This window comes from Glycine max, chromosome 19 (genome assembly GCF_000004515.6).
Source record: "Glycine max cultivar Williams 82 chromosome 19, Glycine_max_v4.0, whole genome shotgun sequence".
Taxonomy (NCBI): domain Eukaryota; kingdom Viridiplantae; phylum Streptophyta; class Magnoliopsida; order Fabales; family Fabaceae; genus Glycine; species Glycine max.
This window is the reverse complement of record NC_038255.2, coordinates 1,326,682-1,340,355: the sequence shown is the minus strand read 5'-3', so window position 1 is coordinate 1,340,355 and position 13,674 is coordinate 1,326,682. Positions and strand designations below refer to the sequence as shown.

Here is a 13,674-nt window from a genome sequence, read left to right as displayed (position 1 = left end):
AGAAACTCGTACATTGATTTAATTAACTAAGATTAATTCCTTAGATCCTACTATAAATAATATTTCAATTCCTTCATTTCTTTATCTTTTGTCCCTCAGGAACTCTTCTCTGTTTCACACAAATTCTCAACAAGCTTAAATCACTAAACACGGCTCCAAGCTCCTATAATCTCATTTAATCTGAAAATAAATCAAGCAGTTTCTTTCATTTGTCAAGCTCTTTCAGCTACACAAAATAAGGTAGGGGAGGAGGCATCAATCATGGCTTCTAAAACAATAATATAACTGTTCTTGCGTTTGGCGAGGTGTTTCTAATCCCATCTTGCTTGATCTTGCGTAATCTCTGCTAGCTATTCATTCTGTCACAATAGAAGACCGTCAAAACTTTGCTTATTGTTCTACCTCTAAGACTTAAAATATATAAGTTACTAATAATCTAAACTAATCATTATAATTGATTTATAATCATCTATTAACACCTACTAATCCTTTAATTTCTTGCTACTAACTATTTTTATTTTATTTTTTGCTTTATTTACTTTTCGATCTGCTTCTAACTGTTTACATTTCGCCACCTAACTTTTACTATTCTATATATTATCTATTTACATTCTAGCATTTTCTTTTTATATATTCATGCAATTTATTAACTCATACTAACTATAATAAACCTTTATTTTATGTTTACTAAACATTTACATTCTTGTTACTAACTAAGTGACACTTGGTTGGGTTGGGGTTCTGTAACCACTCTGTTGCTTGTTCTACTGTATGTAACTCTTGGTTCAGGGGTATCTCTTGTGCCACTGAACCGTTTTCTAGCTATCGATGTACTTTTGTTTGCTTATAAAGAAAAACAAATTATTTTGCCGCAAATTAACTCATAAAATGTTAACTTCTATTATTTACCATTTTTATTTATGTATTTAAATTTCGAACCATTTACTTAATTTGCTTCCATAATTTGTTTTAAGTCATACAGTCATTTATCTAATTTTTGTCACTAATTGTTATTTATAACATTTATTTTCTATTTTGTAACTGATTTTAATTTTTAAAATTCATCACCTTAAAATTTTTTAATTCTATTATTGACTTATTCACTTTTTTGCTTAAATTTTTGTCACTAACGACTTGTTTTCAATTGTCTTAATATTTTTCCATTTTAAGCTTTTTCTTATCGCTTTATATTATTTTATAATATTTATATTCTTATGCTTGATTGTGTAATTTATCTAGTTTATTATCAGTTTTCTACTTTGTTTAGTTTTATGGTTTCATTGTACTTCCAAAGTATTACAATCTCATAAATTTTGTTCTCAACATTTTTTGTGTGTGAATTTTGCCTCTTAATTTACGATATATATTGAATATTGTCTCAAATCTCAATGTATAAAAATGATCATAATTAAGACAAATTGCGATTTTTTATAAATTGGGAGACAAGATTCATAAAAAAAATGTGAAACTTTGAAGGAAAAAACTATAATTAAATCTAGCTTTATTCTATTGTTCTTTTACCTACTTTGTGATTAGTTCTTGAAAACATCATATATATATATATATATATATATATATATATATATATATATATATATATATATATATATATATATATATATATATATATATATATATATATATATATATATATATATATATATATATATATATATATATATATTTTACACTAAGTTTTATAGTAAATTTGCTTTTAAGATAAAAACATTCAAGCATATAGCTAGTAAGACATTAGAAATCTACAGTCACTATAAGATAACAATAAAATCAACATAAAAGCACCTACTTATTGATTCAAGAAACCTCGATCAATGCAAATCAACTTGTTACGAAACACACTACTTAACCAATTTAAGTTAACAACCCACCAAGGCTTAGTTGTTACACTTGACAACTATTTCACAAAACTCAAGTGGAACAACATTTCTCAAGTTCTAGTTGGGCAATCTATATAGAGCCCGTATGCCATCCACATCATCCTGAGTTAGATCCCTCTTTACCCCTTCATAAGAGGGATACATAATGGAGCCGGGAACGTTACTATGCCCTAGCCCTAAAAGGTGACCTATTTCATGCAAAGCCACGGTTTGCAAATCAATGGTCCTTCGGCTTTGCCATCTAGGACGCACCCACCTCCTCCAATCCCAACCCACATTCCATCCTGGTCCTACATTCCAGCTTGTTGATTCAATGCTCCATGGTTCATCAGCATCAAAATGCAACCTACCATCTTGTGGTGCAAAAGTGTGGGCCAAAACCTGGCCCGGCCCATCAAATGGGTACCCATCACCATGGTCCCCACGATGAAACCCTAGGACTATGTTAGCTAGGTTATTATACTCACTTGGCATTTCCATAAATGTGAAGTTAGAGGCTCTTGCCCAACTTTGGAAGGCATTCCTTGTTGCTAGCCTCACATCATACATCCTCAACACGTTAGCACTTGATACGAATGTGTAGGTTAGTGCCCTTTTAGACTCTTCCCATTTTGGTGAACCCGAGAAGAAGCTATAGTTTGCAAGAATCACCAACCCCTTAAGCTTATGGTTTTGGGGGGTGATAATATCAGGCACACCACAACGTGGGAGGCCCATTCTTTTGATGGTTTCGGCATCCACACGACCCGTGGGACGTAAGTGATGGAACACTTGGTATTCTTTGAGAGCAAACTCAACGTTTTTGTCGAAGTGGTTGTTGTTTGAAGAATTGTCATTTGTTGTTAGGTAGCCAAATTTTTTTAGGTAGCTTTTGAGCTCGCCCACGCCTCTCACCCTTTGTCCCTTGTTGATGTCCTTGAGTTTTCGGAGAGTTCTGGTGAATGGATGCTCGGAGACTTCTAAGGTTCTTGGCTCAACAAAGTGAAATGGATTCACTACAAAGAGTAAAAAGAATGGGATTGAAATTAAGAGATTAAGAGCCATACTAGACAATGTGGTAGCTGGGTGTTTAGTTTTGTAATGGTTTGGCGGGTAGTAAATTACATGGATAGGTGACTATTTATACACAACACCAATTAGGTGCAACTGGCCATGGACGGTGACTAAAACATTCAATTTGTATAAAATTATAAATTTTACTGATATTTTATCACATACTCTAATTAAGCTATATCATATATATATATATATATATATATATATATATATATATATATATATAATATATATATATATATATATATATATATATATATATATATGATTATTTAACACTAAAATTACAGTACAGAAATTTTCAACGAGACATTAGACATTAGTTACCACATTTAGTGATCCGATTAATTTTGACGGCTAATTAGTCACTTAGACTCAGTATTCTTCGTCCAGCATCACCAATATTAATTACTAGTCTATATCTACATATATAGCCCACCATGCGTGACTGGATGAAATTAGGCTCAGGCAGTAGGACCTGCACAAACATTTAGAAACTAAAAAAAAAAAAAAAAAAAACTTAACAATAGTAATAAAATAATTTATATGTCATTTAAAAAAATCGTCAGTAAAAATTTAGTAACACAAGTATTAGTTATAAAAATAATCCTAGTGACAAAATCTTTGGCAGTAATACTTTAACTTTTTTTTAGTAAAATATGGATTATACGAGTTTAATTAGAATCGTTACATCTAAGTAAAATTCATTTGAAAAGAAACATTAATAACAATATTAAAATTAATTATAATTTTAAAATAAAAACATAACAATACATAATCAAATGATATACTATTAAATAGATAATTATTCAATAATAAAATAATTTAATAACAATATTAATTTATTATTTAATCTTATTTTAAAATATTTAGAAAACAAACAAATGATCACAAATATCATCTCACACCAAGAGAGTCTGCCTTAATTGATTGAGGAATGTTCACGAGTTGTTATAAATTCTTTGGTAATTATTATCATTTTTATGGATAAAAAATAAATAGCCTCTATGTTAGGGTTTACGGTGGCGGGGAGGGGAAGGCGCAATGAATATGGATGTAGACGAAGGTATATTCACCCTTATTCGAGGAAGGGAGGAAACTCCTGTGAGCAAAATGGCTTAATCTTTTCATTCCTTCCTTTATTATAGGTTTTACCAGTATTTATGGCCAATCATTGGCACAGTAACTGCCTAACAGAATGAGCTAACTGTCTAACAGAATGAGTTACTACAGTTCATACACGTGTCTATTCTTCTGACTCACACGTGCTCCTTCTTACTATGATTATTACATCATAAGCTAATATGGTAACCCATCTACGTGGTAATCTTGCAAGCGCAGTGGCCTAGCCCTAGTTCGTGCTGGTCTCGTGGGTTGTACCACCAGCGTCGATGAGGTTGAACGTGTCTTCTCTTCTTCTATCTGGTGGGTGGTGCTAACAATACCTCCCTCTCCAAAATCCACCTTGCCCTCAAGGTGGTAGGTGTCGCGTAGTTCAGACCACGACTCCCAAGAAGTATCCTCTGGTGGCTCGCCGACCCATTGTGTAAGGATCAACAGGGTGGGTGGTGTTGTCGACTGATCGAGTTTAACGTCGAGGAAACATAATGGTTGTCGGAGAGGTTGCTGATCCAGGAACTATAAGGGGCAAACATCATGTGCGGCTGGTTTCGGTCCATGATGAGCTCGAAGAAGAGAACAGTGGAAGACGGGATGGATTCAGGACTCAGGCGGGAGTTGGAGTCGATATGCCACCGCTCCGACGCGCTCCATGATCTGGAAGGGACCGAAGAAACGCTCGGATAGTTTCGGGTGGGGCTGTCCGATGACGGAGCTCTGGCGGCCTGGTCTGAGCTTCACGTAAACCCATTGCCCTACTTCGAAGGAGACGCTATCTCGTTTTGCATCAGCGTAGTGATTCATCGTTTCTTGGGCCTTCTTCAACCTTTGTTGAAGCTTAGAATGCAGTGCATGGTGGGACTCAAGTAAGGACTGGGCAGCTTCATTATTAGTCGTGCCAGCCACATAGTCAAGTACGGTTGGGGGTGGCTTGCCATAGATGATTTTGAATGGTGTTAGACCCGAACTAGAATGCAACGAAGTATTGTAACTCCATTCTGCAAGAGCCAAGTATCGGAACCACGCGGTAGGTTGGGAATGAACAAAGCAACGAAGGATATTGTTCGAGTTCATCACCTCGGTTTGGCCATCCGACTGGGGATAATAGGCAGTGCTCAGTCGCAACCGTGTCCCGCTCAACCAGAATAATTCGCTCCAAAACTTGCTCAGGAATATCGGGTCCCGATCAAACACTATGCTCTTGGGAAATCCATGCAGTTTGCAGATAATGTCCAGGAACAAGGTGGCGACCTTGAATGCAGTGAAACCAGTGGGCAAGGCACCCAGGTGCACCCCTTTTGAATATCGATCAACTACGATGAGTATAACCGTGAAGCCATTGGAAAGGGGTAGGTGTGTGATGAAGTCCATTGAGAGGTCTTCCCACACCCCAGTCGGTGGTGGCAATGGCTGCAGCAGGCCTGCTAAACGCCTGGTAATACTCTTAGTTTGCTGGCATGTCGAGCACTCTTTAACAAAACGTTTAACATCCTGTTTCAGGCTTGTCCAGAAGAAATTGGATTCGATGCGATGGGTGGTCTTAGCTACACCCAGATGACCACCTAACGGAGTTGCATGATATTCAGTTAACAATTTGGGAATGCATGGGTTGTCGTTGTTTAGCCATATTATACCCTTAAACAGGATCAAGCCATTGCAAAAGGTATGGTCAGGGTAGCTTGCTGGTTCAGTCTGGATCGATGTTAGTAGTTGTTGGAATTCCAAGGAAGCTTCTAATGAGTGCCTAACGTCAGTCATGAAATCAAGTCGAGGCACCGAAAGAATCAGCAATTGCCCTACAGGCGGTGGGGCTTACGAAAGTGCGTTCGCGACCACATTGGTTACGCCGACCTTGTACTGGATGCAATACTCATAACCCAATAATTTTGAGAGGTAGTAATGTTGCTCCGGGGTCTGGATGACCTGCGTCATCAACTCCCGGAGGCTCTTGTGATCAGTTAGAATGGTGAATGACCGACCCAAGAGGTATTGCCTCCACTTTCTTACCGCCGCGACGATAGCATGCAGTTCCCAAATATAGGTGGAGGCATGGAGGAGCCGAGGGCCGAGGCCTTTACTGAAGTAAGCCAGAGGGTGCCCATTCTGCAGAAGCAAGACACCAATGGCCGTCCTTGAAGCGTCAGTTTTGATAACGAATGGTTCAGAAAAGTTGAGCAGAGCTAGCACTGGGGCACTAGTCATTGCAGGCTTGAGCTATTCAAATGCTAACTGGGATTCCGGTGTCCAGGTGAACGCATCTTTGCACAACAAGCCTGTAAGTGGGGCTGCAATGGCGGCATAGCTCTTAACAAACTTTCTGTAGAATCCCGTGAGGCCAAGGAAGGCACGTAGTTCTTTGACTGACGTTGGTGGTGGCCAATTCACGATGGCCTGAACCTTGGATGGTTCAGGGGCAACTCCCTTACCGGAGATGATATGGCCAAGTTATTTTATGTTCTCCTATGCAAACAAACATTTAGAGCGTTTTAGGTAGAACTTACCTTGTTGTAGAGTTTGAAAGATGATCTCCAAATGTTGAACGTGGGATGACAAGGAGTTGTTATACACCAGGATGTCATCAAAGAACACAATGGCGAATCAGCGCAAGAATGGTTGTAGGAGCTGATTCATGGCGGACTGAAAAGTCGACGGTGCATTACACAGCCCGAAGGGCATTACCAAGTACTCGAAATGTCCATGATGAGTTCGAAAGGCCGTTTTCTCAATGTCATCATCGTTCATCAGTATTTGGTGGAACCCCTACCGGAGATCCAACTTAGAGAACCAGGAGGCGTGGCCCAATTCATTTAATAGCTCATCGATTGTTGGTATGGGGAAGCGATCGCGAACTGTGACTGAGTTAAGTGCGCGATAGTCCATGCATGGTCTCCACATTCCGTCCTTTTTCTTTACCAGAAGCACCGGAGAAGAGTAGGGGCTCGTACTTGGCCTTATCAACCCCGCAGAGAAGAGGTCAAAAATCTGCTTCTCTATCTCATTCTTCTGGAAATGGGGGTAGCGGTACGGCCGGACGTTCACCGGAGCGGTGGATGGGTTCAAGGTGATTCGATGAACCACATTGCATGGTGGCGGTAACTGAGATAGAGGCTGGAAGAGATGATCATATCGTAGAAGAAGGTTTGCGATAGAGGAGATGGGGTGTTGGGCCGTGGGTTGCTCGGGTCGACGTTCGGGTACGAGGCTCAAGTGATAAAACACTGACGTCGAACCCGTATGAATGAGGCATTTCAATTGGGCTACTGATGTTGGTTCAGGCCCAATTGTGACATCTGCTTTTAACGAAATATCTTGGCCCAGATGATTAAAGTGCATAACAAACGTAGTGTAATCTGTTGTTACTGGTCCAAGCTTCTTCAACCAATCGATCCCTAGTATGGCATCGGCACCGCTGATCTGGAGAAGATGGAATGTAACTGCAAAGGAGTGGCCTTGCATGGCGACCTGAATATCGGGGCAAACCTGATCGCATTCCAACATAGAACCATTTCCAACTAGTACGTGAAGGGGATGGGTAGCCTGGATTGGAAGTCAAAGAAACTGTGCTATTCGAGGTTGAAGAAAATTGTGGGTACTCCCACTATCAATGAGGATGGTAAGTCGCGCGTGTTTAGCCGTGCCAAATATTCTGAAGGTATCCGACGAGGGTAACCCAGATAACGCATGGAGGCTTATGTGAGAGCAGCCGGTATCAGACGGGGATTCTGTGTGTTCACTAACAACTGCAACCTGCTCCTCCTCAGGTCCTGGCTCGATAGTCTCTGGTAACGACAATTGCTCGTCGGCGATGAACAACATTACTCGCCCTTTGCAGTGATGATTAGCGTTCCACTTTTCATCGCAGTTATAGCATAAGCCTTTCTCTCGCCGGAAAGCCATTTCCTCTGGTGTTCGTTGAACGTAGGAAGGTTTAGCTTTGCTCGTTGTGTGAGTGATATGGCTAGCGGAGGGCGGAGGTGGGACGAAGTTGCGTGGTATTGGAGCTTGCTTGTCACGTAGTTTCTCCTCCTGAAGCTTGGCAAAGGCGGTGGCTTGCAAGAGTGAGATTGGCTGAAGCGCCAGTACCTCTCGTCGAATGTTTGGGTTTAATCCAGAGATGAAACAGCTTAAGAGAAATGGAGGTGGAAGGCCTACCACGCGGTTTGCTAGCCGTTCAAATTAGGTTAGATACTCATTCACTATTGCTCGTTGCATCAACTTGAATAGAGCGCCTTTTGGATCGTCGTAGAACGTCAGAGCAAACCATGATTCGAGAGCTTGGAGGAAACCGTTCCATGACGTGATAAAGCCATTGCTGAACATCCATTGATACCATCTCAATGCGGTGCCGTCAAGGTACAGGGACGCAACGGTGATCCTGTCTTCCTCCGGTGTGTTTTGGTATTGAAAAAGCTGTGTGATCTTGAAGATCCACCCTAACGGATCGTGTCCATCAAATCTCAGTATGTCAAGCTTGACCGCGTTGCGTTGATGGTTCTGGTGATTCGCAGTGGTGGTGGTGTTCTGGCCGGAATCGTGGAGGCAAAGGTGATCCAAAATCGAATCGACCTTGCTAGAAAGGTCTGCGTAACGTTCGTTAATGAAAGCCTGACTATTAGTGAGGCGTACGATGGCATCTTCGAGGCGATCAGTGGTCATCTTTCTGGTTCCGTGGTCAGCCATGGCGATGGCGACGACGCAGGTCGAACCAGTTGTTAGGGTTTACGGTGGCGGGGAGGGGAAGGCGCAATGAATATGGACGTAGACGAAGGTATATTCACCCTTATTCGAGGAAGGGATGAAACTCCTGTGAGCAAAATGGCTTAATCTTTTCATTCCTTCCCTTATTACAGGTTTTACCAGTATTTATGGCCAATCATTGGCACAGTAACTGCCTAACAGAATGAGCTAACTGCCTAACAAAATGAGTTACTACAGTTCATACACGTGTCTATTCTTCTTACTCACACGTGCTCTTTCTTACTATGATTATTTCATCAAAAGCTAATATGGTTACCCATCTACGTGGTAATCTTGCAAGCACAATGGCCTGGCCCTAGTTCGTGCTGGTCTCATGGGTTGTACCACCGGCGTCGACGGGATTGAACGTGTCTTCTCTTCTTCTATCTGGTGGGTGGTGCTAACAATCTAACATTAAATATTATAATTAATTTTTTATTTATCATATTTATAATTCAGTTATCTGATTTTAAAATTATTTGGCAATAATGATTTTTATCATTGTTGTGTGAAAATATTTTTAAAAGTGAGCAAATAATAATATAAATATAAAATAGTATTAACTATCTAATATATATTTTTACATAGCATTTTTTTTTATCAATCAGAAATTAAAAAAACAACAAAACGAACTAAGAGCGCACATGAACAGTCCCTGCAAAATCTGGTAATTAAGGTAGCCAGATTAAGGAAGGAAGGGCACTATAAACTATCTAAGGAAGAAGATCTTCTCTCTCCTAGCCAAAATGTCAGCAAAAACATTGGCTTCCCTACAAGTGTCATTAATAGAGAAACGTCAGTCTCTCTGTTAAATGTGACTGATAGAGAAACATATATGCATATTTAATATGATAGAATTTTTTATTTATTTATTTAAATCTATGTCTGAATTATATAAGTGAAATAGATTTCTGCGCAAATTTAACCATAATAGATCAATTTCATGCATGTTCTTAGTAACTTTTAACATCCTTTTTAGACTTCTCTAGTTAATGAGTTTTTTTCTTCTATTATTTTGTTTAAATTCTGTAATTGGACTATTTGGAATTTGGCATCTAGTGTGAAGAACAAAATTCTCTAGGTAAATATATAATGGACTTCTTGGACATCATCTCTGAGAGATCATATAGTGATATATAGTTAGTAGTCTATCATTATTAGGAATGTAAATGAGCTAAAATATTTGCAACCTAATCATTCAACAGGTTAAATGTTTGATAAAAATGAATTATTTAAATAAATAAATAAACTCAAACTTAAAATTAAATTCAATTATTTAAATAAATCAGCTTAAGTTTTATAAGCTGTCATTAAGGACTTTTGAAAAAAGTTACATTTTGTTAAAAGATATTTACTCGTGGTACTCAACATGTATTACACTTTCTATGATCATTAAATCTTTTGTTTTATTTTTTATTATTAAAATATAAAAATTAATATGATTGGAGAGGTAGTTTTATTGAATTTGAAGATTCATTGGATGAAATATTAAAAGATGGAAAATGCAAATCAGTGTTCTTAGTACACTGGTTAAAAAATTAAAAATAAAAATATTTTTGCTAAAATACATAAAAATGTATTATTCATAATGTTTTAGTTCTCCTATAATTTTTAAAATAAAAAATTTATTTTTGAATTTCTTAACATATATGCATTATCAATACCCTTAAAAGATTGATGTTCACGTCCAATGAAATTAAAGTGGTAAACTCTTTAGTTAGCAGTGCAAAGTCCACCCACTACTAATTAAGGATTTTTCATTGATAGTGCCCACAAAATCGAGTCAAACGAAATGCCCCCTCGAAATAAAAGTCCAATAATAAAACTATTGGCAAGTTTCGTATAAATACACAAAAGGTTAGGTCAAGCCAACATTCAAGTCAAGAAAATAAAAATAAAGAAAAAGCTACTTTATTAAATTTAGCCCAATAAACTAAAATCTATGCAACTTTCTTTGCCCCTCTTATAAAGGCATTTAGTGATGATATAACATTTGCAGCATCAATAGGATGGAAAAGGTCCGAAAACACATTCTGAGATCGGTCCCCACAAACTTCTAACATAGGACAATAGGGGATTAGAACTCCAAAGCCACAACCACATGATATCAAGCAGATCGAAGATGGATTATCAAAACCAGCCACACGTGCATAGACACAACAAAATAGTGCCCTGATTAGTTCAAAAATACCTTGCAAATTCAGAATTCAAATAGATTAATTGTCAAACTAGGTGGACACAAGCACATACCAAATGCTACATAATTCTAGAGAATATCTTCTAAAATGTGGTGGACATGTGCACAATTGCACAAACAAACACTGAAGCCGCCAAATTTGAGTTGAGCTCTAGAATGAGAAATTTAGTTAAACAAGGTGTTAAAAGATGTGGTAGTTGATATATTGTAAAAAGCGATACAATTGTTCCTGTAGCTAGGTTTGCATCCCTCTATTCAAACTTAAGTTTTCAATTTAAGCATGTTCATTACAAAAAAAAAAAATACTATACTAATGAAAATATAATAATATAATTGTTAAGCTTACATGTATTGATCGATATATATAGACTTAAATAATCTTGTGAAATAGGCATTAAATATCCATATTATTGATATAATATATCATGCTAACATATTATATGTATCGATAATATGCATCCCCATTATTTGTTAGACCTTCAATTTGATATACAACTAGAAATTGATTATTATTAGCAAACTTAAAATTTTAAAACTTTGCCTACAAAAATATATAAGTTATCACACCTTATTAGAGAAATCACTTTGTAAGTTAGTTATTGAAACTTGAAGCAGTGAATTCTTAGGCAATGAAACTTGATATCATTTTCAATTACCATCATATGACGTATTTTCTATCATGCATTGTTAGTTTCATTTTGTCATGTTATCTTTGTTTTCTAAAATTATATATCAAAGTTTGCTTTTTGAGGATTTATGTATGATTCACTGCCGCGAGACATGGCTTTCCAAAGAGCTATATGCATTGACAATCATAAGACTAGCTATCATGCATCTTTGTCAATGCAAAATGTCGAACCTGATTCATCTCCAATCTCTCATTCACAACCTCAAGCAACTCTCAACTATCCCATTTTCTTTACCATCGTCATCCCTCAAGGCCTGAATTTAATTACTCTCTTTCCTACAGCAATTCCTATGGCAACCGCTACAAATATATCAAAGTCCTTAGGGTATATAAGATTAGAAGTGTTTTTAGAGTTTTTAAGATTTTCTCTATTTAAAAAAAAAAAACTTTATATTTTCAGAGAGAAACTCTCCAAACACTTATGACTTGTATCAAACATATCCTTACTAGTGGTGCCTCAACTATTGATATGTAATAGTTATTTAAAACCAAAAATGTGTTATTGCAAAGAGAAAGTGCTAACAACTTACAAAGTTTTGTTGAGAAAAAAACAACTAGGAAGATAGTATAAAGCACAAAACTCTTTACCTTAACAAATACTACCGAAAAACCAGAAATCCATGGTTTTACAAGCATGAATCCTCATTTTCCTTCTTCAAAATACACATAGGCTATTTCCCACATCATTTGCTTTCCCATATCAAACAAGAAAGTCAGGGTCTACCTTGAAAAAATCTCTGCCCAAATGTTGAAACCATAGTATAATTAAGAGATCAAAAATATTTTTTTTGAAAGACAAATATAGGATTTGTATTGATGTGTCAAGCATAGTTACAAAAAGCAACCTGTACAAGGTGTACAGAGATTGACACCTTTGTAAGTTATGTTGAAATCATTAGATAGGTGTGACACCATGTTTTATGTAATTGTGATTAACTTGATTGATTTTACTTAAAGAAAAAAAATCTAATTTAAAATTTAATTAATGATTTTGTATGATTTTCTGTTAGAATTTATTCGACTGAAACTTAGACTGAATTGTGGATCAAACAGTGTTGAATTTCACTGTAATTGTGAGCAGAACAATATAATGCTTAAGCTCAAAGCTGAACAAATTCGACACAATAGTTTATAAATCGATATACCATGAGTTGTTTAATCTACAGAACCCTCAAGCTTCAAGCTCATGAATTGGTTCACCTCAAAGCCAAATTCATCTGGAAGCTCATAGCAAAACCTAAGATCACAATTCATAGAAAACTTAAAACTTAGCAGCTAACTAGGGTCTAATAATGCTACTTTTGGATAAGCTCTTATATTGGTCGATCAAAGTCTTGAAACAAAAGGAAAGATCAAGCATATATAAGTCTAAGTGAGGAAAAGTATATGTATGTATCGTTTTGAAAACTAATATAATCTAATAAGATTTTTTGTCTTATCCAGGACCTAGTTCAATTATAATGATTTTCCTTAGAATTCATGGACAGTTTATGATGATTATGCGTTTTTCCATCCAATTCATTTACCATTATTTTCTATGAAAGACTTGTTATGCCATTGTTTCCTAATCCTACTTTTTTTTTATACATGAGGAAAGATAAAAACAAGCACCACACTGCCTAAAACCAGAAACTAACGAAGTCTGGTCCTTAACAGCCCTATAGAATCAGCAAAAAAACCAATTATACAGGTCTTGAGGACAAACATCAAACAACATAAGATGATTCATAACAGAAGTTCCTAATCCTACCTTTAAATTGACCAAATGAAATTTCAAAATTTTCTCTACAAAGAATATATGAGAAGGATAACTTTTTTTTTATGAAGGGGAAAGATACAACAAAAAGCAGAAAAAAGAAAAAACTATTTCCTGACTGTAGCAACTCCTATAGCATCAACAAGCAAAGGAAGAATCAACAGTGCTGTATAACTTTCATTCTTACTTACTCAATATGTTGTTTTCTATTTTAATTTCTTTG

General features: G+C 36.7%; 1 protein-coding gene across 1 annotated transcript; it reads right to left on the bottom strand.

Moving 5' to 3' along the window:
* Nucleotides 1-1,688: 1,688 nt before the first annotated feature.
* LOC100801327 (metalloendoproteinase 1) lies at nt 1,689-2,979 on the bottom strand. The gene has a single exon (XM_006603775.4). The coding sequence runs from the start codon at nt 2,940-2,942 to the stop codon at nt 1,956-1,958; it is 987 nt and encodes a 328-aa protein (XP_006603838.1). The 5' UTR covers nt 2,943-2,979; the 3' UTR covers nt 1,689-1,955.
* Between the last annotated feature and the right edge of the window lie 10,695 nt (nt 2,980-13,674).

Bases quoted from the DNA above. Each gene is read 5' to 3' on its own strand.
- LOC100801327 (XM_006603775.4), bottom strand. From the start codon at position 2,942: ATGGCTCTTAATCTCTTAATTTCAATCCCATTCTTTTTACTCTTTGTA.